At 38.2% G+C, this 20,092-nt stretch overlaps 1 protein-coding gene across 1 annotated transcript in view; it reads left to right on the top strand.

The window, feature by feature from the left end:
- The window catches only part of lrp1bb (low density lipoprotein receptor-related protein 1Bb), a 335,780-nt gene that overhangs the window by 81,378 nt on the left and 234,310 nt on the right, over window positions 1-20,092 (top strand). Inside the window, exon 2 of the mRNA XM_042001119.1 lies at window positions 11,717-11,839. Within this exon, the coding sequence (XP_041857053.1) occupies window positions 11,717-11,839 (123 nt within the window). The remainder of the gene's footprint in view (window positions 1-11,716; window positions 11,840-20,092) is intronic.

The raw sequence follows: 20,092 nt of genomic DNA, 5'->3' as shown, positions 1-20,092 counted from the left end.
GCTCAAGAAAGGTGAGATTTTTTTTAGCTGTTGCTTTTAGAAATATCGGTCCAACAGTATACTTAACACTGAAATAACTACCTTTCTCTCTTGCAGGCATTTTTTTTTTCATAGCAAACCTGTAAATAAATTTGAAGAAAAACTGTGTGTCTTGATGACATTTCTAAGCATGAAATTGGCAAGAAATCCCCAAAGCTGTGATATTCACACTCCCCACCCCCTTTTTTTCTGATATATATGTTGTAATAAGTGTTCATAGGTCATGATTAAAGCTGGATAGGTTTTTACATTTTGTCTATAAGATGAATCACATATTGTGAATTGAACTATATCTACAGGGCACAAACGCTGCTCCCCCCCGTTTCACAGCTTTTGAAGGGAATTTAGATATTTTCTTTTTTTTTAGGAAGTATTAATGTATCCAGATTAGTGATTGCTCCAGGCTGAGATGTAGAAAGCTTTCTGTTCTCAGCTTTGTTTAACAAGTCATATATTTTTCTTATCCTTTCCGTACTCTCATTAGCTTAGGTACCTGCGGCAGATACAGAAAGTGTAATACGCCCACATATGTGGCAAGTTAAGACACAGCTGATGTGTAGGTTTGCAAAATGGGGTTAACATCACTGTCATTTCAGTTTATATGTTTGTGATTAGTTCATTCTCAGAGGGCATAAACAGTAATCATTGACCAAATTCTATGCATGCTAAAAGCAGGAAAGATCTGGAAAAGTCACATTAATATTAGCACAAGTAGATGAATCATCCTTTGTTTTCCACAGAAGACACAAATATCTATTATCTTGATTTCCTTCAGACTGGTTTAGATAGACAGGTCTTGTATTATTAATTTCTGCATACTTACAAGGGGCTTGTCAGTATAAATCACCTCTTCACGGTTTCATCTGTTTTGGTTACTGTCATAGGAAAAGTTTGAGTTTTGTTTTTGCCATCAGTTCTTATGAATTTCTTGTTGGTCCCCAACATGCCAACTGACATAAAAGTCCAAATGAATAAACATGTTGTAATTGTCCTGTATTGTCATATTTGTGCACAAGCAAATTAAACAAACAAAACTAGATTTTGAATTAAAAATTTAAAATCTACTTTCATTATCTCTTCTAAATCCATTTAAAACTTAATTTTCTTTCCACTTACATCTACCTTTCCAGTAAGCTGAATGATTTTTCTTCTTTTTAATTTAATACTGCTCACAAACAGACAGAAAAATGGCAACGATCCCATGACTCCCACTCATCCCTCTCTTTGGCACAGAAACCACCATGCTTCCACCAGCTGATGCTACGGAGTCCTTATGTGTGTTTGTGCATATGTGTGTGTGTTGTCATGGGAAAATGTGCTCCTAGGACACTTACTATAGTAGTCCATCTGTGGAAAAGTTGTGTCAATACAATACAATAGCATCGTGTCTGGACTTATCCCAATGGAAGATGGTCTGTGTGTCATGTATTAAGCTTGCAGTAAACAAGTTACTACCAGTATAATGCATTAGCTCAACTAATGTCTGATAAGTAATGAGACAAATTCCACAATTCAGCCAATAACCATTATGAGCAGTACTGATGAAAAGTTATATTTATGCCTTATTATATTGGAGACTGCATGAAAAAATCACAGGTTTCACTAGAATTTAGGATTTATGTTTATTGGTACTGTAATATTTCTTACTTGAACTGATAAGAAACAGATCAAATTTATCATACAATCCTTTTTAGCTTATAACTTTCCTGCATTGTTTCATACATGTTTTTAAACTTTACAATGAAATTTACTTTAAAGTAGTTGGTCTATATTAAACAAGTGACAATACTTGTATAATACAGGTTATTGTCTTTATAATCAGACAAAGCTTTGCCTGACTGTTAATGTGGTGACAACTTGTGGATAATTAAGTAAAACTTATCCATCCTTCCACATTTTGCACTTCGGGAAATAGATCACAAGGGCAAAAGTCCCGGCAGGGACCTCTAGACTTCTCTTTCCTTAATCACCTACTCCAGCTATTCCAGAGGGACAATGAGGAATTCCCAAGCCAGCAAAGAGATATAATTTCTGCAATAAGTCTTGGCTCTTCCCTGAAGCCACCTCCCAGCAGGACATGTCTAAACTACCTCACTGGGAGGTGTCCAGATGGCATACTGACCACATACCTTCAGCCACCTGAACCATCGTCTTCTGATGTAGAAGAGCAGTGAGTTGTCCCTTATGACTTCTCTTCACTCTATGCCTCAGGGTGAACCCAGTCACCTTTTTGAGGAAGCTGAATATGGTGTTTTGTCTTTGTGATCTCCTCCTGTTTGTCATTACCCACAGCTTATGACCAAAAGTGAGGGTTGTAATAAAGATTAGCTAGTAGCAAATCAACAGGTTCACCATTCGGCTAATCTCATTCTTCTCATGAAAGACGATGAACAGGGTCAGTATCACTGCAGATGCTGCTTTAAGACCACCTGTCAATCTCAAAGACCCTGAGATACCAAGGAAACATTCACAGTGACGCTGTTTGGGCCACATTAAACAATCCCCTTTCCTCTTCACATATTACACGGTTTGTTTGAGGAACACACAGTAATAAACAAATTAACTCTGGTGTGCCTGAAAACCGAGGGTCTAGATTGACTTACCAGTGAACCCTGGTGAAGTTTACTTACAGTGTGAAAGCAAACTGACTATCCAGTGAACCAGGTTTCCTTCTTCATGCTCTTGTTCTTCTCGTCAGTTGTTATATCGGACAATTCTGATCTTAGCAAGCAGGTGTAATTGCATAATTTTGTTCAGGTGGTTTGGTCGACTGTAATAAAGTTCAGTGCAAAAGCAAAGCAAACCATAGTTTGCTTATGCACAACATTTTTATCAGGATTGGAAGTTTAAACATTTTCCAGCATCCCCCACCCAATCCGAACCAAGTCGCCTAGACTACCCTGATGAGAAAACACCCTGTAACTCCTAGTCATGAAGCAGCAACACACTCCTAATTCAGAGTGGACAATCTTCAGACCTGGAGTTCTCATTCTTTCTGGTACACACCTGGCTTCAATCCTACTGAGTACTCCTTGGTGATGTAAAACCACCTTTCAGTATTTGTAAATGTTATATTGCTATGTCATATACTCTGGGAAATATGTATAACACACTCAGGTGTTTATCTAAATTCAATAAAAGTTCAACCTAGTTTTTCCCCATGATAAAAATGTACTAGTGTCAAAAGTAAGATGGTAACAGTTTTTAATGCCTGCTTTTTGATATAAGAAAGTGCAAATGAAATGAGCATGTCCACCCATCAATTTTCTTTTAAGGCTGAGGATGTTTCATTAAGGTGTGTTCTCATTTTAAAGAGGTGGGGGTCCTCTCCTGAACCGAGGCAGGATTATGCTCATTAATTTAGTAAAAAAAAACAAAACATTATTAACATTATCAACAGCTAACATTTGGTGCAGGAATGCTGGGAGCGTTACTAAATTAGTAAAATATTTCTTTATTGGCTCTAAAGAAGGAATACAACCGCTACGCTTGTGTAAAAAAAAAAAAAAAAAAAAAGACTGCATTAATTTGGGGCAACAAATCACTGGATTATAATATAGAACAGTATGAACATTTTTAAGTGAACATTTCTGCAACTACATAAATTGTGCATTCATACTGTTGTGAAGTTTGTATTAAAATGCACATGAAATGCACTACTATTCCATCCAGTGAAAAGTATATTTATTACATACTCATTAATAAAAAGTAAAAGTATTAAGCTAAATCTTGTATACTGCAATGCTCCCTAAGAAGCATTTCTTTTATCCTTTGGTTCTTATTACAGTTTCAACAGTCACACTGTTTCAGGGGGCTAATAAGACTGGTGTGTTTTGTGAGTAGCATTGAAGAGGACATGTTTCCCCATTTCTAATGGAACGAAGCTAATCAGTTCTGTGTAAGCTGACTCCCTGCTGTGCAAGTTTGCAGGAAAGTGGAAAACTTAAATAAAGGGCAAGTCCATCTTAATCACATGCTTCTGTGGTCCAGTTGCAAGCAATGAGACAGAAATGTCACATGAGCAATGGGAAGAGGTTTATTACATCACATAGACAGTTAAACCAGCAGCACAAATGCTTTGGCCTTTTATAAAATGCTGCATTTTGACTAGTTAATAGGAAACAAATACCTTTTTTGCTCCTTTTAAAGTCTGAATGATTTTTGTATAATTAAATATTACTTTTTATTACTGAACATTGTAATTAGAATAAATGTGAAAAGTTTTCTCTGCTTTGGAGCAATTGCTCAGGCATATTTTTTGGATAGATAAATAGGAATATGTACACTACCAGATGGCAAATGAGCCTTCAGGAAAATCCTTCTGTCAGTCTCATTCAGTCATTTATCTTCTATGCTTTAGCTCCCTGATTACTTAATCTAAAGGGTGACATCAAGAAGTAAACAAGTATGCCCACAGCTTGATTTTAGTATCTGCGCTTGATTAAAATCCACTCCAGCGGGTGATTAGGAGAGAATAGAAATCTAAACAAGATCTCTTGCATTATATTGTGTCACCGTTTGTTTTGTAACTGTAGTGTTCAGCGCACCCTTTTAAGTATCCATCCATCTCTCTAAACTATGACAGATACTATTGTCTCTTTATAAGCATAAATAGTCTAAAATGTACATTTTTAAATCTGATTATAAATGATGATCAGGTTAACTGTGACATTATAGTACTGCTGCAGATAGAACTCTGATTTATTTATTTGCTATTATGTAATGTGTTTTGAGGATTCAAGGTGTCATTCAAGGTGTGGCGTTAGATAATGGATGGCTCTCTCATTGACCGCTGTGGTACAGTGGGGGCCAGTGAGGATGTGATCCTTCACCATAACAGCTTTCACTCTGCTCTGATAACGCTGTTTAGTCTGGGGGCTACATTCAAGGCACTGACACAGACTTGGTGGAAGCCTTGACTGGCACTTCACCCCTCAGCGATGACAAAAACCCTGTCTGCTTAAGCAGCTATTACTCCACCTGATTGGTAATCATGACATAGACTGAGGAATAAATCCTTCAGAGTGCAGCTGGTTAAGATGGAGGTCTTTGAGGAAACCCAGTGATTAGGTGACCTTGGATGGTGCATTGAAAAGGGGCCAGGCAAAGAAAGGCTGGTCAGGGTGGGTTGTAATTTTCTATTATTGGCTGTATAATGACACACAGTCTCATGCAAATGAAACACATTCATTGATTTTCTCTCTTAACCATCACATATTTTATTTTCACAAACTAAGAAGCCATGATATCGGCCTGCATCTGTTCATGTTGTTGGTGAGCATAAGTCTCCAAGAAGGTTTTCCTATGCACTGATTATCGAGTGATTGTGATTTCCAATCAGCTTCTGGACATGTTTCCAATCAGAGCAACAAAACATGTTATGTATCTCAGAGCTGCTGTATACGCCTCAATATCACTCCTTTGTTCAGTCTGTTCTCAGCCCTTGCATCATATAAAATAAACTATTGTGACTGGCCGGGCAGGGGTCAGTGGAAATATGTTACATTGTGGTAGAGCAGATATAACATGAACTCCCAGGGTCAGTGAAAATAAAACAGAGAAAATCTTCCCCTTGACTTCAACTCAAGCTCCTAAAATTTTAAATTAACATGCATTTAATGTTGTACACATAATGGCTGCAGTGGTATTGGTTTAGTGGTTAAGTAAACATTTTTCTAATTCAAAATGATCTAATTCACAATGAGTGAATTGTCCAAAAGAAACGAAAAATGCCAAGAGACATTTTTCTGTTGCTTTTTCTTAATGTGAACATTAAATAGTTAAATATCTTGCAAATCATCCTGTTCTCTTCATTTTAAAACAGAATTCTGACATGTTTGTTAAGCAGGTTGTTCATGTAGATAAAAATGGACGTGTTTGGGACTCGCCTTTAGCTTCTGTTATGTAATGCAAAACATCTAATCTAATATGTCATTCTAAGATGCTTTCTGAAGTCATGTGTAAAATAAGTTGGTGGATCTACAAAATTATGTTCCTCAGATAATTTGCCTGAACAGGTTTACCAGTTTGGATATTTTTGTTTACAAAGATAAGGATAAAAAAAGGATTGAAAAAGGACAACAAAGGTGTCCAAGATGGAGAAACACTAAGCTAAGAGCAAGGATGACATCCACTAGTAAGAGAGATAATCCTCTAAGTTTTTAGATTACTTCATACTTTAATTTTGTTCCATGAGATCATTTATACATAAACAGTATCTTTAAACGCATTTAATAAGCTGCACATTAATTAACCCAGTCCGCCAACTTGTTTACTGCTGTCTAACACATCTAAAGGAAGCGCAACACACTTAATACTTTCACCTTATCAGTTATAAACAAAACAAAAAAAAAACTTTGTTCACTTAGGAAGATGTTTTAAATTCTTCAAGAGCTGTTACTGGAACTGACAAGCACTAGATATTAAACTTCCATTTCCATTAAACAATAATAATGACTAAAACCAGAGAGAAACCAGATGGTTTTAAAAGTTAAACTGTAAAAAGAGAGGGAGAAATTAAGGAAGAGTAATCACTAATCACCTTTCCAAGCTGACATCTATTTTTCGCCAGGCCAGTACAGACCCTTGTTAGTGACATTTGATTCATAATACTGCATTAGATCCATAAGTCAGCTTTAGATTTATATAAAGCTTTAGATTTAGATATGCAGTGTTATATATAACTGCCATTGCCTGTGGGTTTTTGTTGGGATTTTTATTCTTGTTATTTTGAGTTCCTGTTTTATTTTGTAGTTTCCCCCCCTTGTGTTTTGCATTCCGTTTTATTTCCTGTTCATTAGCCCACCTGGTGTTGATTGTTAACTCACTCCACCTGCTTCCCATTATATACCCCCTGGTGACTGTCAGTGTTAGTAAGAGCATTTGTTGAGTTTTCCACGGTGTCATCCACATGAACCGTGACACAAAACATCAAAAAAATCTGTGGGTCTTGGATGAAACAGCGAAAAGGACTTTCATTTGAAGCTTTTATGTGTTGTAACGAGTTTACCAGTGTTTGCAACCAGCTTGATTTAACAGAATGGTGCTTATACACCACTACAAATTGCTCTGAAGATGACACACAATAATTTAAAAAATGGACAACCTTTTTATGGCAGACTGATTTTAGGCTATCTTTTTAAATAAAATTTTGCTTTAGCAAAAAACATTGTTCACAATCAAGGCAGTTGTATACAATGGACAATATTTAGACCTTCAAAGATTCATTTCACTTGCACAAATTTAATATTTGTGCAGTAAATCAACAAGTCATATTTTTTTAAAAGTTGTTGCAAAATAATGATTAGCTTTTTTAAATATGTGTTGTAATGCAATCCTTTGCATGTTGAATAAAAAAAAAAAGCACACAGCTAAAGATCACTCCCATGAATCATTCATTGTTTACTGGTCCAGGGATTTATGCCAAGAAGCAAGAGGGCAGTGTACAAAGTGTACGATTGTCTTCCGAAACTTTTCATTTACTGCTCCTTTTTTAATAATTTGTTGACATGGCCCTGCTGTTGAGAAAACAAAAGTGACCTTGGTTTGTGGTGAAGGTCGGGCAGTAGGAAGACCCCATAGCCATTCAGCATTGATTTCTCACCCATTTCATGGCTTGAATGCAAAGCTGTTTAGCATCGCCATGGGGAATGGCTGCGGGTACGAGCTGGTATTTCCTGGAGCCACTTCTGTTGCACTTCAGAGTTTGTAAACACAATTATTTCTCTCTCTCAGAACGTTCTTCTTTTTTTTCACAAATTTCATCTAACACAGCTCTTTCATTCTTGGAAAACAAAAACTTCTAGGAGCTAAGAGGGGAGTTGGAGTTCTGTAGAACGGATGCGCACATATAACTGGGCATGTGTCCAGAGGTGTTGTGACATCCTGCAGTCGCTCATCAGTGAGCTGAGTCACGGTACTCTGTTTTCTTCATATGCTGATCAGACTTGATGTGGATGGCATTTATGATTAAATAGCGCATAGTGCATGGTACTTTGAGAGAAACACTTGAATAAGAGTTCAGTATGCAGGTGTGAGATATCATACAGATGCATCACAGTGTCTTGTATCTTTTGACAGATTTAAATCAAGATTGAGGAAAAGCCTCAATGAGCCACTGTTATACTTAATAACTTGCTTAGTTTGGCTCATATCCTCCTGCTCATCCATAATGCATATGGCCTGCAGCTTGCCAGAATGCAAAATCTGCTCCAACAATGTAAATGGATTTGACAGTACTTATCTAGGTGCACTATATCTGCAATAATTTAACGAAATATATATGTATGTATATAGGAAAGAAACCAATGGTGCTAATCTAATGGTGCTGGTCTTGTACATCCCTCCAGCTCCAGCCAGCTAAATCATGGACTCTCCAAGACCTTATTTCATGCAGTGTTGAGTACTCAGACTGGTAGCAGAACTTTGAAGTCCTGTAAGCAGGGAGTTCAAGCTTTGTTTCTCTGCATCCCATTTAATCAGTCATCAATTTATAGTTTGTGTTCCTTCAGGCCATTTTAGATGCAGGTATGGCAGACTGATGACTGGAATCACTTCTTTAGGTCTTGTTCTTCTGGAGATCCTCCAATACCAGTTATGAATTTACATTATTTAAAGTCACTAAGGTCTTTTCACTTGTCACCACCTCCCTCCTCCAGTATGGTAATGACTGTAATGCATGTTGTTGCTACAAGATAAACAACGTTATTTACTTCAGTGATCATGGTTCACCTGTCTGTGTATTTCAGCCTCATGTGTGAAGAATTATTTCCCCAAATGATCTCTTCACAGCTTTCTTCTTTTGACTTCCTGAATGCATCACAAGTCTAATGTTCTATCACATCCCTATCCTGTGTAGGATGAGTTAGAAGAGCTGCATTTCCTTTAAAAAGCAGTTTCCTGACTGTAATTTTCTCAGAACTAGCTGTGTGACAATGGTAATGTTAAATGCACCACTTCGAGCTGTGTACTGCTCTGCTGCCTCTACAACACACATTTTGTTTGAATAAGGCTTGGCTTAAGACTTATCCAATGTACCTTGTTGTGAAACCTGTGCCTCTTGCAATTCAGGGGATTGTTTGCTTCTCAGTGGTTTGTAGCTTACCTCTTTGTAGCATAATGTTGTTTAGAAAGATAAATAAAAACCTAAGCTCCTAGGTAATTCACAGTTTAATAGGACTGTGCAGATGGGACAGTATGTGCCTTGCTTTAAAATGCACAAGGAGGAAATTTGTTGTGCTTTTTGCGTGTTCATCCTACAGTATATTGGACTTGTATAGTAAGGGGCTCAACATTATGAAATTCATGGTGCTTCTAAAAGAGGAAAAAAATTATCTCAGTATGTGCTGCAAAGACTGTTGGGAGGTTTTGCTGCAGCAGGTTTGAAACTGTCTTCCTGCCTCCAAATAACTCTTTGTTCCTTTGAAAACCTGGCACCTTTCAAAAGACAGAGTAGCTTTAATGAGCCACTATGCTGTGCCAGTGTTTGCTGCTGGGTGTCAGGAATGGTGCTCACGATAATGTGCCCAGCTGAGTGCCCTCTGTGTTTCCCACTGTTGTGGCGATGGAGCCAGTTTGGGTATTTTTCCACTTACAAAGGTGGCTACAGTTTTTTTCTTTGTTTTAAACACATCAGTGAGGGGTTATACAGAATTATCCAGGAAATGAATAATTTTTCTGTTACACTTCACCTTCATGTGTCTTTTTAAATGCAAATACATCACTATATGAAACAAAAGGACAACAGAGCTGTTACTTTCCCTCGGCTACATATCTGTCCCACTGTTGTCTTCCAACAGCTGCGGGGACTGTGCAGCCTGTCAGGCAGAGGCTGTTTGCAAAAGCAGAATGAAAAGATGAAATGACATAAGAGGTCATTTCCTTTGCTCATATTTGTCCCCTTAGCTTTGAAGATGAAGAGGCATGAAAGGTGGTGGAACATCACTGGGTAACTGGGCCCCTCTGAGGTGCAGGGACATTTTTTTCTTTTTCTTTTCATGGCTTGCTTACTTTTGTACTTGAGGAAATGGCCCTTCTGTTACCAGCCTTGTGTGTTTTAATGGTAATCAATTCAGCTTTAAAGGTATAGGAGACTTCAGCTATCTGAGTGTGTCTCAGCCAACAGCAAAAACAGCACACACTCATTTTGATGCCTTGCTAGTTTGCGCAGATAATATTGTTGCCATATATATGTTTTAAATGTCTAAGCTACTTATTTTTTATGCTAATTTAAATTGCAAGCTGCTGTTTCTTATTAGCAATTTGTGACCCCTACATGCATTTTAGCACCAAAAAGTGCAAACCTTGCAAAGCTCATTGTTAAATTAGCTGCTGTATATACAGTATAGGCTACTTCATGTGATAACGTGTGACATCTTTTTCCTAGAACCAGAATATCATTTTGGTTCATTCTGTAGCCAAGAGATTTCCCTTAACAGCAAATAAAAGTGTGTTTTTTAATTTAACAGCATTTTGCTGAAAAGGAAAAAAGAAAATACTTGGCAAGATCCATGTTTTGTATTGAAGCTCTTAAACTCTTTGGAAGCAAACGAATTGTGATTCCTCATTAGGCTACCTTGAGTTTTTATGCGGCTCTGTGTGACAAGCATTTTCTCTTCAATTCAGTGGCTTTTGAAGTGCCTCTAAAAAATAAAAACACTAGATATTTCAAAGGGGACCTTGATTTAAATTGTAAGATATCAGCTATATTGCATCAGTGGGAATAGAAGAGGCAGAATGGATGAGATGTTTGACCTTTTCAGATTTGTCCCTGGGTAGTGAATTTGCTGGAGGGTACTGGGGCAGGGAGCAGCGGTGCGTTGAATTATCACTCCCACTGTTCAGAAGCTGCAGACCTGATCTCCCACTTGCTCCCCTCCCACCACTAATGGGTTAGGAACACACTGGGAAAAGAGTGAGTGGGAGAGGGACTTTGAGCCGGTCTGATTGTCTGTGGGTTAAGCTTAGAAACAAATTACCGTTTTTGCTCGGCGCTGAACAGAAGCAGCAGCAGGTCACATTGTAGTGTCAAATCTTAAGCAAAAGCTGGTGTCATTCTGCAGCGTGATCGAGCAGAGTTGGTGATGACAGTTACCGGCAGGAAACATGTCAAGACTTTGATGAATGCTTTCTATATTGAAAGGCTATGATGACTTTTTAGTTGACTGGGCTTTTACCAAGCCGCCCCCCCCCCCCAAAAAGCAGAACACCAAGGAGGCAAAAAGATAAGAACAAACTTGCCAAAGTGCTTTGTAATAGTTTGCAGAGTCGCAAAGGATGTCATGTCTTTGTTAGAGGAGAGCAGCTGTCAGAAACAGTAATTTCTGGGCAGCACTTTTTTTTTTTTTTTTTTTTTTTTGGAAACAAATGTTCAGACCTATGAAGAGCTGTAGTTTACAAAAAGAGCTGTAGTTTACAAAATGTTCTGTCAACTAATGTTAGTTAGGGTTTTCAGCCTCAAGAAAAATCTTTCTCTGTTTCATGCATTAACTCTGCAACGAGTGCCTCTCCAGTATATGTGTTTTTTTAAAAAGTAGAAATAAAATTACATTCTCATCTCAGACTCTTTAAATACAGTCCATTTTTTTCTGGTAAATTATGTGATGTTTCAACACATTACCATCACTTCATGCTGCATTTTTTCTATCTTCCTCTCCACCCTTCTCCTCATGCCACCCAGAAACCATCTTGTGCGACGTTGGCGAGTTTCACTGTCACAACCAGAAAACCTGCATCCCCGAGGCCTGGCTCTGTGATGGGGAGCCCGACTGCCCCGACGACTCAGATGAAAGTCATAACGTTTGTAAGTCATCCATCCCATTCACTCCTCACTAATTCAAAACTATGCTGTGGTCTGTCACGTTGCATCAGGTCTCATCTTTACAACCTACGCTCTCATACTAACAAGAGCTGAGTGAAATCCCATCGAAAAGGTAGGCTTTTTTGTATCGAACATTCTTGCCTAAAGGCAGTTTTCTCTGTCACAGAGAGCAGCTGCTGTGGTCTTTCAGAATACATGAAGTACCCATATCATTTTGTTTGGAGCAGCCCTAAAAACAGCCTGCTAATGAAGCAAAGTTTTAATCAAACCTCTCTGTTTGAAAGATGGCTCTGCTATGCTAGGAATGTTAAAATTGCTTATGGAAGCTAAATGAGTTTTGTATAGACTCGTTAAGGCCAGTTTATGCACCATTTACGTGCACAAATAGGTACATCCATTTTAAACATCACTGTCCTCATACTTCCATGCATCCTTCATGGTGGCATGCTTTTTAGGTAATACATTCACAAGATGTCAGTGCAAAGTTTAAAGTTTACCTACAGGTCTCAACCATTGTTTCAGACAACAATCAACATGGCAACAGTGAAGGATATCATGGTAATATACAGTCTCAGAAAGGGGCATAAAAAGAGACAGCACAGTGATGGAGGCACACGCCAGTTATACTACACGACCTTGCTCTCACAGTTTCTGGTAGTAAAACTCACTTTGCTCCATGAGGGTATGCATCTGCAAGCTCACTAAAAACTGACTAAATTACATAAGTAAAGGAGGTAGGAGACAGAGCATAAATGGACCTTTAGTTATGCATAATTTGAAAAGGACACAATGTGAATATAATAAACATAAACATAAGAAAATTAGTGTTTGGTGGATTAATTGTGTGTTGAGTATGTGGGTTGCTCCCATGAAAAACTTGTCAAATCTTCCTTCTCAATGCCAAACAGCTTATTCTGCTACTGATACTTGTTTGGTAGTGTTTATTGGATTGGATGATTGAAGTCTGAAAACAGGGATCTAAATAGCCTGTGGAAGAACCATGTACAGCCACAACAGCCTGGCCCCACCTCCTCATGCTGGTCACCAGCTTAATCACACACTGCTGTGGGATGGCATCCCATTCTTCAACCAGCATTTGTTGCGTGTTGGCCAATGTGGCTGTGTTGGTCACTCTGGAAAAAAACAACATGCCAAAGCTGATCCCACAAATGTATCATGGGGTAGAAGTCAGGACTTCAGTAAGGTCATGTCATACTCTCCTCCCGACACGCTGAACAAATATGTTAATTTTTCTGTGAATGCTGAACTGAAAGCTACGCATTTGTAAATAAAGAACTAGAACATGAACTTGTTCGGATGAGGTTCTGCAACAGTTACTGCCCATATTTTCCAGTGCTATACCAACTTCACACTACGTTACCCATCATGCATTGCATACTCTAGCAAAACAAACTGGTAACATTCCTCAGCAACATCATTTCAGTTCCACTCCGAAGTAGAGGTGAAAGGAGAGAAGCTGCAAACAGCGTCCGCATAATATGCTTTGTGGGCTTATGATTGCTTAAAAGAATTTTATGTACTTCCTGCATAAAATTTTGACAGTAAAAATATAACATTTCTATGCTAGTTATGTTTGCCTGCACCTAAAAAGCAAGTGAGAACGTCAGCCTCATCAACTTCTAATTTGAAAAGACATGGAGTTAAAGCATCCTCCCAGTTTGAGATGATATCTGCAAGTCCTTGCCATTAAAAACGTTAGGAAAATGACCAAGATCACACTTTCTGCAGCCTTTATGGGGATGACTTCCCAGCAACAGGTTGGTTAGTTAAAGGTTTCTCATGTTCAGCCTTTCATTCTCAGTTCTAACTTTAAACAACTGAACTGAACTGAACCCTTAAACTAGTTCAAAATTTAAATGGTGAACCTGAATTTAACTTTAAACTAGTTCATTAGAAGCATGAAGAAGCACAACACTGCCAAATTCTGATATAGTCCGATAAACCTGCACTGTGGGGGCGAATGGTGTCGTAGAGGACACAGTTAACTCCTGATTTAGCTGTGTGTGGTTCTTCCACATGCTACTGAGGTCCCTGTTTTTAAATTAATAGATTGTTAAATTGTCAATATGTCTTTTTCCTTCAGACCTCAATTATCCAATCCAATAAAACACACACACACACACACACACACACACACACACACACACACACACACACACAAAAATAAAAATAAAAAAATCAATAGCACAATAAGTTGTTTGGCATTGGCAGAGAAGAATAGCAATCTTTTATATATATATATATATATATATATATATATATATATATATATATATATATATATATATATATATATATATATTTATAAATATATATATATATATAACCCGCATATTCAGCTCTGCTACACAAATGTATTTATTAAATCCTCCAAGGCAGAGGTTATGTTTTTGGTGACAAAAAACTGTCTGTCTGTTTGTGTGTTACCAACATAACTCAAAAGGTAATGAACAGATTTTGATGAGATTTTCAGGTGGGAGTGATCCAGATCACCACCTGGATCCTGGATTTCTTTCTTTTTTTCTTTTTTTTTTAAACACTAAAACCACCAACATTCCATTCCCCCTCAGAACCACCAGAGAGGGACAATTCAATGCTGTTCTGATGCAGTATTAAAATGATAAAGCATTTTCAAAGTCGACAAAGCTTCAATATATAAATGATTAATTGATTAGCATGTGTGATTACTGGGCTTGTATTTCAAATAGAAAATGTTAAATGATAGAACAAGTGATTACATTATAGGTAGCAGCTTATCTTTGCACAATAACTTTTTAGCTTGATACATGTTACCAGCACTTTTTAAAAAGGTCATTTTGTGCATTTTGAGTTTTCCACTTTCCCTCAGCTTTTTGTGCATATAAAAACTCTGCAGAATTACAATGTCAACGCAAAGAGGACTTATTATCTCCAACAGAAAGGCCCTACTCTTGAACTAGCGGAAACTTTTAGCAAACATGGCTACTCTATTTGATACTTAACAGCATTGCAATGACAATATTTACATAATGTCAGTATAGTGGAGTACAGGACATCTCAAACAAAGAATGAGCAGTTTCCTAACCAATCAGAGCAGATAAAAACATTGTAAAGGAAGGCTTTTAGGAGTCAGTATAATTTATACAGAAGGGGACAACATGTTTGTGGCGTTTGCAATATAAAAAGATTTTTTAAACATGTTTAGTAAATATAATAGATCTCCCCTAAATGAAAACAATCAAGCAAATAAGCATTATATGGGCTCTTTGCACATAGATGAGTATTTATGTAGCAGTTATGTATATCCAGCATTGTCTAGTTTGTTACACCCTGTCTAGTACATCATGATAAGATTTACAGGGATCTGAGATGTATTTTTAACAGCAAGCAAACAGATTCCCATGATACATTGAAGTGGTGACACATCGCTCTGCGGAATTATACAGTGTTGTGTTACTTTGTCAACATAAGAAAAAGCTTGATTGTTTTGAGAAGATTCATCTTGACATCTCAACCTTCAGTTGTCCTTCACGTCAGGATTCTTTTGTGGCATGTATGTTTTCATTTTTACGCATTTGTGACACAGATTTTCTTTCACAGAGAAACAGCGGTATTACTAGCTGAATGAGGCATTTTAAATCATGATGACACTGTCACTGTCAGCAAGTGACTAACACAGCCAAAAACAAACAAAAAAAGGGCAACAAAACCAAATTATTCACATTCAGTACAGGTTCCATTTTGCTGTGAGTTATTGGGCATAATTAGGACTTTATAGTTCTGGCAGTGACATCTGTGCATAAATTGTGTGCAGTGTGTGATAATTATTAATGCCTGGGTGTGCATGAGGCTGTATATCAAGTAGGCTACTTGTGGCTGACTGTGTGTACTGTCGAGAAAGACAGAGGCTTTCCTGCTCTTGTCAAAATAATATAATTACACGCAGCAGCTGTTAACACGTGCACATCTGCTTGCATGTTCTCTACGGCAAAAACTGCACTGGGGATGATGGTTTGTTGCTTTATCTCAGCTTCTGCCCATGTGACCCAGACAATGCCCTGCCCTGCGACCCAGACAATAATCAGGAGGTATAGAAAGGAGATGAAAGGATGGATAGTCTTTTCTCAAGTCTACCAAAGAAAAGTAGACACTCTGCCAAATACATCTTCTTTCTCTGAATTCTTTGTTGATAAATGAGTTGCTATAGGTTTTGCTCTTCGCTACACATATCAATCTGCCTTTAATATCTTGCACTTGGCTTATTGCCTGTAAATCTCTTGTTGTTCCACACACACAACCCATCTTTGTGTGCCAGATTAATTCCCATGAAAGATTGTGTTGGAGTGTGTGGAGGAGCAAGTGCTGCTTTTAAAGAGGCACGCTGGATTTTCTGTGCATGGACTTGTGTACAGCTTATTTGTCATGAGGGCTTCTATGGAGAAAGCTTTTTACTTTTGGGGAAATTAAAATGAATAAATAAATGAATAAGCAAAATTCAGGTTGAAGTTAAAGTTTAAACATACAGCCTATATTACAGCTGGCATGGAATAAGTTGCATCAAATGTTTTTGGAACCTACTGTTTACCAGAGATTGCTATATCTCAGCTTCTCCAGCATTAGTAGTGACTATTTAACCATGAATTTCTCTAACAGAAACATGGATTGGATACATTTCAATGTAAATAAAATGGGACAAGCTGAAGACCTATTTGCTGTTCGCAGTGGATACCTGATATCCTCACTGACAGCTTCCTGTGCGACCTAATGATCTTTGACTCTCCCTTTTCTAAATGTTTTTAATATATTACATTTAATACATCATCTACACAGTGGCTGTAGGCCAGGTGGTGTAATCTCCAAAAAGCAATTAATCATCACCTTAATTAATGATGACACCATTTTATTTCTAAGTCCACATAAAGAAGACCCTACAAATTAATCTAAAGAAAGTGGCACAGCATTATCAAGGATTATGTATTGATAGAAAGGGGACTTGGTTCAGCTTTGCCGAACAAAGAGAAGGCAGGATTAGAATGCACTCTGCCTTCTTAAAACATCACAAGGAGGACTGCAATAACCTGTGAAAAGAGGATCCTCCATCTGAGATGCTGTTCACTGAATAGCAATAAAAGCAGAGGAAATTCAGCATTGTGTGAAGCAAAGGGTAGGCTTGCTTTGATTTGACAAAGTATTGTGGGCATTATATAGAGGGATTTAATATCTCAAGACCAAGACAAGCTAATATATTGTGCTCGTCATCTAGATATATAAAAACATTGGTGCACGAAGGCCTCTGTCCTTTATGCTCTGGTTCAGTCAGAGAGATGTAATCACTAGGTCTTCAGGGCTTGTTTGAAAGAGGGAAGAAAACGTGGCCTTGGATTGCAATACCTAAACTAGATGGAAGCATTGGCTTATCCACTCAGCTGCAGGCCTCATGCGAGAGGACAGCTGATGCCAGTTTTCCATGAAGCTGGAGAAGCAGCCTGCCTTCAGGAATAACAAGAGGAAAAATCCAGTGAGAAGGCAATTCTCCAATTGTTTAATGGTTTAAACAAATACCGATAAACCGATAAAAATGACTGTGAAACAAAGGGTCAAAACTTTACTTTAGTTTATTAACAGCACAACACCTTGATTAGTAACGGGTGGGGAGATTGAAAGAGATATGCCCAGAGGTAGAAAATCTCTTAGTATGTGCATCACATTCAAACAGAGTCTAAATGTCACAGCAGTCTCCAGACACAGTTTGGCTGTTAGCTGTGCATTTGTGATAAAGTGGGATGGTCATAATTCACTTCATGTAGGAAGTATTTCTGGTGCCATTTTGTAAAAACCTTCTGTGCTAATAGCTGTCAGTGTGCAGCCATCTTCCTATATTGATGCTCCATGCTTGCAAACAGTGTCTTAGAGCCTAAATCCGTCATGAATCCTTCAGGAAAGGATTTCATGGACTTTTGGCTCCTCTTAGTTGTGCTGCCAGGAGGAGCTTTGTGAATCTGGTGGACATGGAGACCAGTGAATCCTCTGATTGAATTGTCACCCCCAGAGGAAAAGACAATAAAAGGGGTCAGTGGCTAACTTCAAAAAGATGGTCACAGAAGCTGTGTTTCATGGCTGTAGATTGGTTTGACCTAATTGTCACCACGTTAATCTCAGTGTCCTCGAGGAACTGTAGGAGGACATTTGTTCAAAATGGACCACTCTCAGGGGTTCCTTCTTTTATTTCCCTTCAACGACAGGGTTGGGCATGTTTCCCCATGACTTTGCCTCAAGAATTTTCCACTCAGATTCCGAATATTGACTTTGTGAGTATCCTACTGTGAGCTTGAACAGTGGGTAATAAAAAAGATTTTCTACCTTGATTCAACACAAGGCTTCTCATTGCTCAGTTACTGAGATTTTTAATTAACTGACTCTGTGGACAGCCCTCTGGCTGTAATGACAATTAATTACATCTTTTCATTCTTATGACTCTTTATGAGTTGACATCACATTTAGCATCTTGAGTCTTGATTATACACGAGGCTTAACATTCAACAAGCCAATTCTAAGGTTATGATTCTTTTTAATTATAATTCATTTAATTAGGGTGAATTCACACCAGCCCTATTGGATCAAATCCTAGTTTGTTTGCTCAGACTGATTTGTTTGGGAAGGTGTCAATGTGCAAGCAAGCTGCAAACTCTGGTCTGCCAAAGTCATAGTACTCGTTCATTGGAAGTGAAACAAATGTAGGAAGCGAACCACAGCTTGTGTAACAGAAACAGAAGTTTCTTGCTTCTTGTTAATCTCGTCTCCTTCTTCACTAATTCTTGATGCAGCACCTTCTCAGGTGAGGAGGGGAATACAGTATTCAAAAAAGTTTGGTTTGTTTAACTAAATGCAGTGTGAAAGCCAACTCCAACTGGACGTTACAACCTGCAATTGAACCAAATCCCTAATTGTATTGAGTATAGTGAACTATAAAGGCAGATTTATACTCGTGTGACATCTGCGTCACCGCTGTAGGTGCCATGTAGGTCCGCAGAGGCTCGATGCGCACCTCTTCAAGACCTGATGTGCACCCCTGCTACGCAGATGGTTGCACGGAGGTACTCCCTTGTGATTGGTCATTTTGGGATACCTGCATCTTCTAGCTAAATTTGAGTGGTAACCACTGATTTTAAAAGCAATAACCAGTGGATCAAGTTGACGAGAGGCTGACCGAATTATTACTTTGTTTTCTTCTACAAGCTAATAACGACACTGAGCCATACTGGACGCCATTGTTGTTTTAAAACAGAAAATATCTACCAAACTGTGAACCATCAAAAGAACTCCCTTTTGAGTTTACCGGCCGATACCACCCCTGCTGCCACCTTCAGGTTAGGAGGAGAAACTGCAACATGATACCAAAACGACGTGTACCCCATAAGCTCGAGTGCGAGAGCAAACTCACCAGCATCTGCTACACTCAGTCGACCACATGCAGACGCCGCACAACCATAAATCTGCCGTAAGTGTGAATGCAGTCTCAGAGGTTGCTGATGACTACAGCAAGAGGAAGTGGTGCGCGTCCACTTACATTTGTCAACTAATAATTACCATCTTAAAACTCTTTTGCCTATCATATTTACCTTAATAAAAATAGCTTTTAAGCATAATGTTCCATACCCTAAAGATATGCTTCCATATATCATGATTGGAGAACACAGATAATCTAAAAAAAAAAAAGAAAAGAATATCCCAAACTGAACATCTTTTACCAAGTTATGCACATTTAGAGGATGTTGCGGCATCCATGTGTTGACATTGTACAGTCTGTCCTGTCAAGGTGTGTCTTGAATAGGGATGCTTGGAAAAGGTTTTCAATTTTGGTCTTGTATTCCATGTTTAAATGTTTGTGTGAATTCTGTTATGACATTCCATAAACACACACTGAGATCCTCTCACCACCTTAGCTTGATTCATTCCTGACCAACTTGACCACTGAACTTGAATCTGTACATGAATAAAATGTGATTCATATTTCATCAAACTGATGTTACCATTTGAACATTGGGAAGTATAGCTAACAAAGCCCATAGGGAAATGTGGAGAGCATGTGATAAGGCTACAGTAACTATGGTTATGATTTGCAGTCTGTCTATCAACATCTTGCAGGGCATTTTATCTGGCAAGTCCCATACTGAAATAAATGTATCACTAATGTGTCTGGTTCCCATGAGAGTTGGCGCCAGTGGGCTGGAGGTT

This window comes from Melanotaenia boesemani, chromosome 12 (assembly GCF_017639745.1).
Source record: "Melanotaenia boesemani isolate fMelBoe1 chromosome 12, fMelBoe1.pri, whole genome shotgun sequence".
NCBI lineage: Eukaryota > Metazoa > Chordata > Actinopteri > Atheriniformes > Melanotaeniidae > Melanotaenia > Melanotaenia boesemani.
This window is presented reverse-complemented; position numbering and strand designations above follow the sequence as displayed.